The sequence below is a fragment of the Neophocaena asiaeorientalis genome, unplaced genomic scaffold (genome assembly GCF_003031525.2).
Source record: "Neophocaena asiaeorientalis asiaeorientalis breed wild unplaced genomic scaffold, Neophocaena_asiaeorientalis_V1.1 scaffold292, whole genome shotgun sequence".
In the NCBI taxonomy this organism is placed as follows: domain Eukaryota; kingdom Metazoa; phylum Chordata; class Mammalia; order Artiodactyla; family Phocoenidae; genus Neophocaena; species Neophocaena asiaeorientalis.
In genome coordinates this window covers 1,048,303-1,062,033 of record NW_020173241.1, presented here as the reverse complement: position 1 = coordinate 1,062,033, position 13,731 = coordinate 1,048,303, and the positions used below count along the sequence as shown (strand labels likewise).

At 38.6% G+C, this 13,731-nt stretch overlaps 1 protein-coding gene across 1 annotated transcript in view; it reads left to right on the top strand.

Moving 5' to 3' along the window:
• NSD1 (nuclear receptor binding SET domain protein 1) overlaps window positions 1-13,731 on the top strand; it is a 134,413-nt gene that overhangs the window by 92,872 nt on the left and 27,810 nt on the right. The window contains 2 exon segments of the mRNA XM_024745593.1: window positions 5,779-5,979; window positions 8,104-8,283. Of these exon segments, the coding sequence (XP_024601361.1) occupies window positions 5,779-5,979; window positions 8,104-8,283 (381 nt within the window).

Sequence of the window (13,731 nt, the reverse complement as noted above, 5' to 3'; positions counted from 1 at the left end):
AAAAAGAAGAGAGCTATTTTGTGAGAGTTACAATATACGGATTGGGTCAGAAACTAGGAGTGGTCAGATGAGACCAGCCTGTAAAGCACCTCACAGCTGTGCTCTCTCAAGGAGATTGCTCTTTTTTCAGCATTATGAATGGATGTTACAGTATGAAAGTAGTAAAGAAATTAGGGTTGACAGTAAAGATTTTATGCTCGTAAGTCATTAAAAACCGTAGGTGTGCATGATGCTGCCCAAAGAGAAAGCGTCTGTAGAGTGAGAAGAGGGCTAATGACACTATTGGGGGATATCCACTTAAAATGGGCTACTGGAGGGTGAGGAGGAGCTACTCAAGAAGGAATGTCTGTGAAGCCGTGGGGATGGGGTGTCATCAGCAGAGGCAGATGGGGCAAACAGACCAAAGAGGTTCTAGAGTGAAAAGGGGATCTATTGTATTTGGCAGTGAGAGAGTGCCTTACTAATCCAAACTGAAAGATGAATGGGTAGCAGTATACACTATTTCTTACAGAAGCTTGACTTCAGTGGAAAAGGGAGCAGTAGCTGAAGGGAGGATGTTAGAGGGTCAGGAGGAAGAACATCTTGAGTAGGATGAAGGTTAAGAATTGTGTAGGGAAATAAATTTCCGTAACAGGAGGGGGAATAATTGGAGTACAGTCACAGAGACAGGAGAGGATAATCTTGAAGAGATAAAAAGATTAAAAGGGAATGTACCATGTAATTGTGAGGGAGATGAACACTGAGGTTTTTCCTTGGCTTGGTGAGAATGGTGGAAAAAAACTGTTTATAACCTGAAGGGAAGAGTGTAGGCTTAGACTAGCCCCTGTGGGAAATAAGAGGTGAAATTAACTTGTGTCTGTAAATAGATGGCCATGTCAGATTGAGTTATTTCATCTTTCTGCTACCACTTTCAGCAGTGTAGGTACAAAAGCTGGAAGACAAGATAGTTGTGGGGGTTATTTTGCCTTCTACACACGTTGGGCTTTTGATCATTATGTGCCATACGGTGTCCCGGCCTTGTAATTAAAATTTAGAAACAAATTTTAGATATGTGCATATCTCTATTGCCTTAATTTTCTTAGAAAGATCTTCTTCTTTTTTTAAAAATTTTTTTTAACTTCTTATTTCATATTTGAGTATAGCTGATTAACAATGTTGTGTTATATCAGTTGTACAGCAAAGTGATTCAGTTATACATATATCTATTCTTTTTCAAATTTTAAATATAGCAGTGAGTACAGTGTCAATCCCAAGCTCCCTAACTATCCCTCCCCGCAACTCTTCCCTCCTGGTAACCATAAGTTCCTTCTCTAAGTCTGTTTCTGTTTTGTAAATAAGTTCATTTGTATCTTTTTTTTTAGATTCCGCATATAAGCGATATCATATGATATTTGTCTTTCTCTGTCTGACTTACTTCACTCAGTATGACAATTTCTAGGTCCATCCATGTTGCTGCAAATGGCATTATTTCATTCTTTTCCATTGTATATATGTACCACATCTTCTTTATCCATGCTTCTGTTGATGGACATTTAGGATGCTTCCATGTCTTGGCTATCACTGCTAGTGCTGCAGTGAAGATTGGGGTGCATGTATACTTTCAGACCATGTTTTCTCCAGACAAATGCCCAGGAGTGGGATTGCAGGATGATATGGTGGTTCTAGTTTTAGTTTTTAAGGAACCTTCGTACTGTTCTCCATACTGGCTGTACCAATTTACATTCCCACCAACAGTGTAGGAGGGCTCCCTTCTCTCCACACCCTCTCCAGTATTTATTGTTTGTGGATTTTTTGATGATAACCATTTAGAGAGATCTTCCTGCCTTTTGTACTAGCGATCCAGTTTTGCTAGTCTCATCTTTATTATGATGTGGTATTCTCTGAACCAGGCTAATCTAAGGCAGAACTACTTTTTAAAAAAAATCAACTTAATTGAAGAGTAATTTGCCTACTATAAATGTACCCCTTTTAATGTATATTTTGATAGGTTTTGATAAAATGTATACACCCACACCAGAAAGTTCCTTTGTGATCAGACCCAGTCAGTCTTTTTTGCACCTCACCCCTTCACCCCCATCACCAATTTCAGGTTAAACAGTGATCTGCTTTCTGTTCAGAGCACATTAGATTTGCCTTTTGTTTAGAGTTTGTGTCTGGCTCAGCATGTTTTTGAGACTCATCTGTGTTGATGTGTGTATCAGTAATTCATTTTCTTTCTTAAAACAGCTTTATTGAGGTGTAATTGATGTACAGTAAACTACACAAAGTGTACACTTTGACGTTTTGGTGTGTGTTTGTGTACATACACCTTTGAAACCATCACTCAGCATAGTTACTTTGAGATTAAACAACATTGTTGCAGGTATTGAGAATTCATTCTTTTTATTGCCAAGTGGTGTTCCATTGTATGGATATAAGAGTTTGTTTATCCACTCATCTATTGATGTACATTTGGATAGTTCTCAGGTTTGGCTGTTATAAATAAAGCACTGTGTATCCTTTGTATGGATACACTTTCCTTTCTGTTGTGTAAATATCTAACAGCAGAATGGCTGCATATGGTAGGCTTAACTTTTCAAGGAACATGCAAAGTGTTTGTACCATTTTATATTCCCATCAGTAGTGTGTGAGAGCTTTAATTCTGCCACATCTTCGTCAGCATTTGGTATTGTCAGTCTTGTTAATTTTAGCCATTCTGACAGACGTGTAGTGGTATTTTATTGTGGTTTTAATGTGCATTTCACTAATGATGAATGATGTTGCACATCTTTTTATGTGCTTATTTTTCTGTCTTCTTTGAGGAAGAGTGTTCAAATTTTTTTTTAATTTGGGGTTTTTTTCTCCCTATAAATTTATTTATTTATGGCTGTGTTGGGTCTTCGTTGCTGTGCGTGGGCTTTCTCTAGTTGGCGAGCGGGGACTACTCACTCTTCATTGCAGCGTGCGGGCTTCTCATTGTGGTGTTTTCTCTTGTTGCGGAGCGCAAGCTCTAGGCGCGCGGGCTTCAGTAGTTGTGGCGCGCAGGCTCTAGAGTGTAGGCTCAGTAGTTTTGGTGCATGGGCTTAGTTGCTCCGCGGCATGTGGGATCTTCCCGGACCAGTGCTCGAACCCGTGTCCCCTGCAGTGGCAGGCGCCTTCTTAACCACTGCACCACCAGGGAAGTCCTGGGTTGTTCTCTTACTGTTGAGTTTTAAGAGTTCTTTATATGTATTCTGGCTACAGGTCCTTTATCAGATATATACTTTCCAAATTATTCTCCCAATCTGTGGCTTGTTTTCTAATTTTCTCAATGGTATCCTTTGAAGAGCAGAAGTTTTTAATTTTGAAGAAGTCTAGTTTATCAGAATTTTTTAATGGACTTTGGTTAACAAATCTTGCTTAACCCAATGTCATGAAGATTTTGTTTTCTGCTGAAAACTTTTTAATTTTTGTTTCACATTTAGGTCTGTGATCTATATTGAATTAAGTTTTATATGTTATGTGAGGTAAAGAGAGGTTATTATTTTTGAGGGTAGAAAATTTTACCCTAGTTTTAGTAAAGATGTATAGAGTAAGAATAAAGGAGTCATTTACTATTTCTTCTGGGTCACCCTGTTTTCCTATAGTAGGATGACCATACCATAATTTAGGCTACTCCAGTTAAGTATTGGCTGCCAGTTATTCAGTATCAGGCAGTAGATTGCTTCTTTTCAAATACTTATTTAAAATTTTTTTCTAAAATTATTATTAGTTGGTGATCTCACTGTTTATAAAGATGAGGTGAATTATTTTACTGTGTTCCTATTTCCAGCAGCTGCCAAAGGCAGGATTCGTGTTCAGGTCTGTCTGTCCCTCAAGCCTGGGCTCTTTCCCTTACATTGTTTTGCTTCCCAGCGAGAGGTAGAATTTTTTTTTTCTCTTAAACTTTTTATTACAGAAACCCTCAGACATATACAGAAGTAGAGAGAACAGTATAAAGAATCTCAACATATTCATCACTTAGCTTCAGTAGTTATCAACTTCTTGCTTCATTTTACTCATATAGTTCAAAATATATGTAACTAGCATATTTTTTTAACTTTAAAAATATATATCCATTGTATACAGTGACTCCTATGTGTCATCAACTACCCAGTCCCACTTTCAAATTTTCCCACTTTGTCTCAAAATATATTGTTTTATAGTGTTTTGAATCAAGATCCAAATAATGTCCCTGTATTGTATTTTTTAATTAAAAATTAATCTCTTAATCTTCTCTTAATCTACAACAGTACTATTCCCCTCACCCAATTATTTTTGTTTTTTTTTACAACAAAAATATGTTTTATTTAACCCAATATATTCAAAATATGTCAGCATATATAATTAATGTGAAAATGACTGAAATTTGTTACATTCTTTTTTATGTGCTAGGTCTTCAAACTCCAACGTGTATTGACACTGACTACACATCTCAATTTAGACTAATGCCATTTTAAGTGCTCAGTATCCAAATGTGGTTTCCCTACTGGGCCTGTGCTAAATCAAACCTTACTTGTCACCCCTACATGACAAACCTCATTGCTGGATCCCAATAACTGCACATATTTGAGGGACCCCTCACCCAATTTTTTAATGTTCTTTGTTTCTTGAGACAATGGTCATTTGTCTGCCAAGTTTTCTACATCCTAATTTGGCTGATTGCATCCTTGAGGTGTCCCTTTAACTTGTTCCTCTGTCCTCTGTATTTCATGGAAACTTGTAGTTAGATCTAGAGGCTGGATCAGGTCAAATCAATTTTCCTTTCGCAAGAATACTTTGTGGGGATATGTACTTCCTATAGCATCACATCAGCAAGCATGTATTAAATTTTCCCCCTTAATAGTGGTATTAAGATTGTTCAGTAAGTTTGTGTTGTCATCCTGATCAGTCTGTTATAATGTTCTTCACTATGATATTGTGATTTTTAATAAATATATATTTGGTCTTTGTCCAGTTTCTGGCACAGAGCTCCTGAAACCCTTGAAGTTTCCTAAGTGATGAGGGCTATAAAGATGTGTCTTTTTTTATGTTAATGAGAGATGACTTTTGGAACTAGCTAAGGATGGGAGCTGGTTGTCAGGAGAACCAACCATGTGATTAGAGGGTTCCATCTCCCCCTGACCTTTTTGGAGGGGAGAGTGCTGGAGGTTGGGTTAGTCCTCAATTGCCAGTGATTTAATCAGTCGTGCCTTTGTAATGTGGCCTCCATTAAAACCCAAAAGGATGGGGTTTGGAGAGCTTCTGGGTTGGTGAACACATGGAGATTAGGGGAGAGTGGCGTGCTTGGAGAGGCCCTGGAAGCTCTGAGCCCTTTCCCCATACCTTACTCTATGCATTTCTTTTAACTAGCTGTTCCTGAACTACATCATTTTTTAGTAAACTGATGATCTAGTAAGTAAAGTGTTTCTCTGAGTTCTGTGACCCACTCTTGCAAGTTAATTGAACCCAACCTCTGATTTATAGCCAGTTGGTCAGAAGTACAGATGACAGCCTTGACTTAGAACTGGTAAGGGTTGGGGTGGGAGGCAGTCTTGTAGGACTGAACCCTTACTTAATCTGTGGGATCTGATATTATCTCCAAGTAGATGGTGTCAGAATTGAGTTGAATTGTAGGATACCAGCTGGTATCAGAGAATTGCTCTGTGGTGTGGGCACCCTCCACCCCCACCCCATGTTGGAATTTGGTGCAGAATTGTGTACTCACTAACTTTTCATCTAATGGTTTAGCATTGAGTGAATTCTTGAGTTAGTATTAATGTGTTTCTTCCTGTTTCCTAGGAATACATACCTGTTTTGTATGCAAGCAGAGTGGGGAAGATGTTAAAAGGTGCCTTCTGCCCTTATGTGGAAAGTTTTACCATGAAGAGTGTGTCCAGAAATATCCACCCACTGTCTTGCAGAACAAGGGTTTCCGGTGTTCCCTCCACATATGTATAACCTGCCATGCTGCTAATCCAGCCAGTGTTTCTGCATCTAAAGGTATGGGTTTCTTGTGTAGACCAGTCTAATTATAGAACCTCAGTCTCATTGGCAATGGATGTTTCAGATGCTATCTGGCATATCTCTTCATAGCCTCTAGCTTTTGTCAGAGTACCAGCATATTATGTGAGAGATAAGAGAGTAATGGACAAATTTAGTAGTCACCACATTTTTACATGTGCTTTATAGAACCCCCGGCATTATGTGGTAGTTTTAAATATTTGGAATTCATGTGACATTTAGTTTGAAAAGGTGTTCTGCTGGACATCTTGTTTTGTTTTGTTCTGTTCTGCGCTGCGCCATGTGGCTTGTGTGATCTTAGTTCTCCAAACAGGGATTGAACCCGCGCCCTCTGCAGTGAAAGCACAGCATCCTAACCACTGGACCGCCAGGGACTTTCCTCTGCTGGATGTCTTCCTTCATCAGAATAAAGTGTATTCTTCTTCTGTGGGCCCTTATATGTATGGTTATCAGATGTGATATCATTCAGACATGCTTATAGGGCAGAATTGAGGTTTTTGTTTTGTGCTGATTTATTTTTTAAAATGGAAATTCCTATCCAGAAAATTTTTTCCTGCTTCATGGTTAGCTTGAGAGCTGAGGTTTCCAAAACTATTATGTGGGTGCAGATAAACTCAAGTTTCTAAATCCATTCCCAGTGGGAAAACAATCATTTCTTTCTTTTTTTTTTTTTTAAATAAATTTATTGATTTTTTTTTTTTTTTTTGGATGCATTGGGTCTTTGTTGCTGCGTGCAGGCTTTCTCTAGTTGCTGCGAGCGGGGGCTACTCTTCCTTGCGGTGCGCAGGCTTCTCATTGCAGTGGCTTCTCTTGTGGAGCATGGGGTGTAGGCGCGTGGGCTAAGTAGTTGTGGCTCACGGGCTCTCGAGTGCAGGCTCAGTAGTTGTGTGCGGGGGCTTAGTTGCTCCGCAGCATGTGGGATCTTCCTGGACCAGGGTTCGAACCCGTGTCCCCTGTATTGGCAGGCGGATTCTATCTGTCTATCTATTTCTGCGTTGGGTCTTTGTTGCTGTGTGTGGGCTTTCTCTAGTTATGGCGAGTGGGCGCTGCTCTTCATTGTGGTGCAAGGGCGCTTCTCATTGCGGGGACTTCTCTTACTGTGGAGCACAGGCTCTAGGCGCATGCAGGCTTCAGTAGTTGTGGCACGCAGGCTCAGTAGTTGTGGCATGTGGGCTCTAGAGAGCAGGCTCAGTAGTTGTGGCTCACAGGCTTAGTTGCTCTGTGGCAAGAGGGGTCTTCCGGGACCAAGGCTTGACCTTGTGTCCCCTGCATTGGCAGGCAGATTCTTAACCACTGCGCCACTAGGGAAGCCCCAATCATTTCTTTCTGCTCAGTACTAGTGGGTCTCTTACTGATTTCTTTGAAAGCCAAATATTGTATCTCTACTATTAAATACTTGTATGCCCAAAGAGCCCACTTCTCCCAAAGGGGATTTGGCAGGAAAAATGTGGCAGTGTTGACTTTTCTTTTAATCAGACTGGCGATATCTTCTGTAAGGTGATTTCCTGGCACTATAGATCTTGTCAGTCTTAAGTACAGTAACATGCTTGATCAAAATTGCAGCTTAACTGTCAACTACCTTCTCCTTTTCAGCTGCTATTGTAGGTAGCATTGGGGTGGTTTGGTAGTGGTTTTTAGTTTGTGAAGTATGTTAGAGGATATATCTCATGGAGGGGTGGAGGTAGAGAGGTTCATTCATTCACCTAAAAGGCTTTAAGAATCACAGAGTACCAGCCAAGGAAAGCAAGCATTAGTGTTTCTCCCATCTGGTCTTTTAATCTGATTGTACACACACACCAACCCCCACCGTTTCGTCTGCAGCTGATTGTTTTCCAGTCAGGACAGTGGTTTGAGTAGGGCTTATTCTTGTTGAGGTAGACTCACTTACTGTTGTGGGATCGGACTCCTTAAGGGCATTTATCATATAGTTCCCATCTGAGCTTTTCTTGGGGAATTGGGTGTTTAAGGTCTCTTGATCTAGTAGTGCTTCCATTTGTTTGTGGCATTTTCCCAGTGCTAGCAAATAAACTTGAATAACTCACATCGTTTTTATATTTAACCCCTTTTTCTTTTGTCTCTCCCTGGTTTTTCTCTTATTTTTAGGTCGACTGATGCGCTGTGTCCGCTGCCCAGTGGCATACCATGCCAATGACTTTTGCCTGGCTGCTGGGTCAAAGATCCTTGCATCCAATAGCATCATCTGCCCTAATCACTTTACCCCCAGACGTGGCTGCCGAAATCATGAGCATGTTAATGTTAGCTGGTGTTTTGTATGCTCAGAAGGTAAGACATGACTTCCTGATGTATGAATAGTCTAAAAAGAGATGAATGCAGTATTTTAATTGAAACAAAAGTATAGTTTTGTTCACATTGCCATTAGAAGAAATACTGGGAAGTGATGTCCTTAATTATTGATAACATAACAGTACAGTGGTTTTGTTCCCCAATAGAGAGTGTTTTATTTTTGTTATTTTGAATAATGACTTAATTTTAACAAAATGATAAACAATTGAAGCAACTTAAAGAAAAGAGAAAGGAAACAAAATTGTTTTTAGAAAATGGGGGAATGTGGTCAGATGGTACAAACTTCCAGTTATAAGATGAATAAATTTGGGGGATGTAATACACAGCATGGTGACTATAGTTAACAATACTGTATTGTATATTTGAAAGTTGCTGTGAGAGTAGATCTTCTAAGTTCTCTCTCTCTCTCTCTCTCTCTCTCTCTCTCTCTCTCTCTCTCTGTCTCACTCTGTCTCTCTCACATACACACACACACCTTAAAATTTTAACTGTGTGAGTTGTTGAATATGTTACCTAATCTTATTGTGGTGATCACTTCACAGTATATACACATATCAAGTACATATATATTGTACACTTTAAGTTTACACAATATTATATGTTAATGATATCTCAATAAAACTGGGGAAAAAAGTAAAAAATAAACTGGAGGCGCAGTGGTTGAGAGTCCGCCTGCCGATGGAGGGGACACGGGTTCGTGCCCCGGTCCAGGAAGATCCCACATGCCGCGGAGCGGCTGGGCCCGTGAGCCATGGCCGCTGAGCCTGTGCGTCCGGAGCCTGTGCTCCGCAATGGAAGAGGCCACAACAGTGAGAGGCCCACGTACCGCAAAAAACAAAAAATAAACTGGAGGTAAAAAAATAAAATAAGAAAGAAATTTTAAAAACCTTAAATAACCCCAAGTCCTACAATCAGAAAAAACCATTGCTTAATATTAAGTGATAATACTCCAGACATATGTGCATATAAGCAGATAGAAAGGGTAGATATCTGGATAGGGACAAGTCTAGAAGATGCTGTTATCAGGTAATTGTGTGTGGTTTTTCTAAAATCAATTTTATATTAGTTTAAAGGGAATAAACAAGGTGAAAGTAAAAGAATTTATGAACTTCTGTTAAATATTTTCTCACTGTAAGGGATAATAGTTCCTACAAGGTCTTCAGTGGAGGACAAATAAATTTTATGTCTTTATCTGTATCTCCCCCCTCTCCAACCCCTACTTAAAACATACTTCTCCTAATTTAGAGCAACGTCAATATTATCTTTCTTAAACATTTTCTTTCCTTTCCATTCCTCACAGCCTGATTTTTGCTGTTTTGTTAAGTGGAGGATTTAGTACTCCACCAGTCTATTTACTGGGGTGCTTGTAGTTCTAAATTCTGTATTTAAATTTTTCTCTTGGTTGGCCGAACTTCTGAGAAACACCCACAGGTCCTACATTTCTCCGCTTGAGACTGTTCTTCATTTGCCTCTTTTCTAGAAGCACACATTGGGTTACTATAAGATCTTAGACTGCTTGTTCTTTTTCCAAAACTTTTGTGGACATTGCTCCCCTGTTTTATAGTGTTGAGGGTGGCACCAGTTCTCTTATACAGTTTTTTCATTTCCTCTTCAAATTGACTAAATTTTGTTGATTAGTAATTTAGGGGAAACAATTTCCTTGACTTCTCTGTTTTTTAAGATCTACTTATTGGTGATGCAATTTCACAAAAATTTGGCTGGTTATGAACATTCTGAAGGACTAATTTTAAAAAGAGTCAACATGTGTAATTGAATTAGCATCCCTTTTGAGAAATTGGGATATACTAAATAGTGCTAAAGCCATAAAAGAAGTTTTATGACTCCTTTATATGATTGAAAATGGTCAATAGGGACTTTTTTGTTGTTGCTGTTGTTGCTCTTAAGATTTATGTAACATGACTAGAGTTTGCATCAGGACATAGTTGTAATCCTCAAACTAGTTCTAATATAGAATAAATAAAATAGAGTATTAAGTGCAATCGTGTGGGTGGAATTTTGATATAGTTAGGGATGTTTAGGGATGTTTAGTGCACAAAGTACTATGCTGTTTTTGGTTTTAGATATGTTAGCTTTGTGATTCTCCTGTATCATACATTCTTTTTTGCTTTTATAATATCTGTTCCTTATAAAACTGTGGTGAACACTGCTGCCTGTTTATCATTATACCACCTGTCTTTTGTTTAGAAGAAAGTTAAAGACAATTTTGATATTTAATAGCATTTAAATACAACATTCTATAATTCTGCTCTTAGAATGAAAATAGATGTCTGGGAGGCTGAAATGTAGGCTCTAAAAATTTTACATGTTTTGTGAAGATGGGGAGATGAAACAGTTTCAGCATTAGACTGTTTTTCATTCCATAGTGGAATGAGATGTTTTCAGAGTAGAGGTTCCTTTGTATTGGCAGTCCTAACTTGTGGCATAATAGTGGATACTCATAATGAAAACTTAGTCCCCAAGAAAACTTAGTAGCTGCAGCAGTGGCTCTCAGATCTTGATCTTTGGGAAGTGGAGAAGATCCAGAGACCCTTTCAGGAGCCTCCATGAGATAATTCTTTTCATAATAATACCAAGATGTTACTTGCCTTTTTTCTTTGTTGACATTTGCACAGATGGTGCAAAGCCAATAGTGAGTAAAACTGCTAGCACCTTAGTGCAAATCAGGGTGATGGCCCTAAACTGTACAAGTAATAGCAGTCATTGAATTCTGTGTCACCACACACTTGCAATAAAAACTTGGACATTTCACATAACTATGTCCTCGATTTTAAAAAGTAAGTAAAATGTATTAAATCTCAACTGTCATGTGAACATTGTTTTAATATTCAGTGTGATAAAATGGGAAGTATACATAAAGCAGTTCTGTTGCATACTGTTGGTTATCTTAAGTTAAAGCACTCATGCAATTGAGTTGCAGTCTGAACTGGCTGCCTTGTTCATGGAACACCATTTTTAGTCTTAAACATTACTAAAAATGTAAATCAACTATACTCCAATAAAAATAAATTAATTTTTAAAATTACTAAAAAACTATGGCTCTTTATACTTGGATATTTGTCAGACATTTCTTGAAAATGGATAAAAAGGAGCCTGTCAATTCAAGGAAAAACAACTGGCAAATTGTTGCCAATGATAAAATTTGAGTTCTTAAGTGAAAATTAGAATTTTGGAAAACTGTCATCTACCCACCCTGAGCTTAACTGCTTCCTAGTATTTACTGATGAACTCATGGGGATATTAATAAATGTGACATTTTAGTATTACATAACGAAATAGATCAACATTTGGAAGATTACCACTCAGCAAACCAATATTTTCCATGTGAACAATGCATGATGTTAAAAACCATGCATATGTAAAAGATCCATTCAAAGTGCAAGACAGATTAAAGAATTTTAATGTAATCGTTACATTAGTAGCTATTAGTAACATATCAATAGTATATTGATGCAGTTTCAGATTAGACACTGCAACTAAGGTTTACCCTGTGAAGTTTTAGTGTATAGTATCAAAGAATATGTAGTTATTGAACAGGTTATTAAAATACGCCATTTTCCACCTGTTTATCTGTGAGAGACCAGATTTTCTTCATATACATCAACCAGACAACATTTTACAACAGATTTAAGTAAAAATATTTGCAAAAATGTTAGCAAAAAAATATGATCGTCACCAACACTGGTCAGAATGGCCATCATCAAAAAGTCTGCAAATAACAAGTACTGAAGAGGGTGTGGAGAAAAGGGAACCCTCCTACACTGTTGGTAGGAATGTAAATTGGTGCAGCCACTATGGAGAACAGTATAGAGGTTCCTTAAAAAAACTAAAAATAGGGCTTCCCTTAGTGGCTGGGACCGTGAGCCATGGCCGCTGAGCCTGTGCATCCAGGGCCTGTGCTCCGCAATGGCACAGGCCACAGCAGTGAGAGGCCTGAGTACCGCAAAAAAAAAAAAAAACTAAAAAAACTAAAAATAAAGTTACCATATGATCCAGCAATCCCACTCTTGGGCACATGTCTAAAAAAGATGAAAATTCTAATTCAAAAAGATACATGCACCCCAGTGTTCATAGCACCATTTACAATAGCCAAGATATGGAAACAACTTAAGTGTCCATTGACAGATGAATGGAGAAGGAAGATGTGGTGTGTGTGTGTGTGTATATATATATATATATATATATATATTTACACGTGCACGCACACACACACAGTGGAATATTACTCAGCCATATAAAAGAATGAATAATGCCATTTGCAGCAACATGGATAGACCTAGAGATAGATTATCATACTAAGTGAAGTCAGTCAGTCAGAGAAAGACAAATATCATACGATATCACTAATATGGGGAGTCTAAAAAAAATGATACAAATGAGCCTATTTACAAAACAGAAATAGACTCACAGACATAGAAAACAATCTTATGGTTACCAAAGGGAAAAGGGAGGGAAGGGATAAATTGGGAATTTTGGATTAACAGGTACACATATATGAAATAGATAAACAGGCTCCTACTGTTGTTCATTTTGGAACATTATAGTTATTTCCAAAATGTTCATTTTGGAAAATATAGTTATTCATAAAAATGTGATTTATGTTAACATAATAGATTTATTGTTACTTTTAAATGAATTAATCAGTATTTTTAGCCCATAAACACAAAAGCTCGGGGCTTACCTGGTGGCACAGTGATTGAGAGTCCGCCTGCCGATGCAGGGGACAAGGGTTCGTGCCCCGGTCCGGGAGGATCCCACGTGCCGCGGAGCGGCTGAGCCCGTGAGCCAGGGCCGCTGAGCCTGCGCGTCCGGAGCCTGTGCTCAGCAGCAGGAGAGGCCACGGCAGTGAGAGGCCCGCGTACCGCAAAACAACAAAAAAAACAAAAGCTCTCTTGGAATCTCCTTATTTTTCAAAACTATAAAGTGTTCGTGAGGCCAAAAAGCCTAAGAACTGTTGATCCCACTATCTAGGATTATCTTGCTGTTACAAGACAAGGAAAGAGTAGAGTCTTGGGACATTTGTTTGTTCACATATAGGAGAAAACCGAAGGTGGTCATCCGAGTGTTATGGTAATAGTTTGGTAAATCGCTAATTGGAAATAATCGTTTCCTAGAATTCAAGAACATGTTTAAACTCTTATTTTCTCTTACTGTCTTCTACCAAATGTCACCTTTTCATCTTTTGGTTTCTTATAATGGTTCATGTGGTTTTCCCTCTTTTCGTCTTCCTGTCTTTCTCCTATATGTTTCCTTTACTCCCACCAGACAGACCCTTCTGCCTGCCTCCCACTCATCACCCAGACTAATCCTGTCAATTTCTTTCTTCATATTCTCCCTTAGCTCATCCCATTATGTCCTTCCCTGCAAAATTGTTGTGCTTGCCACCATTGACCGTTCTTCACTGGTTAT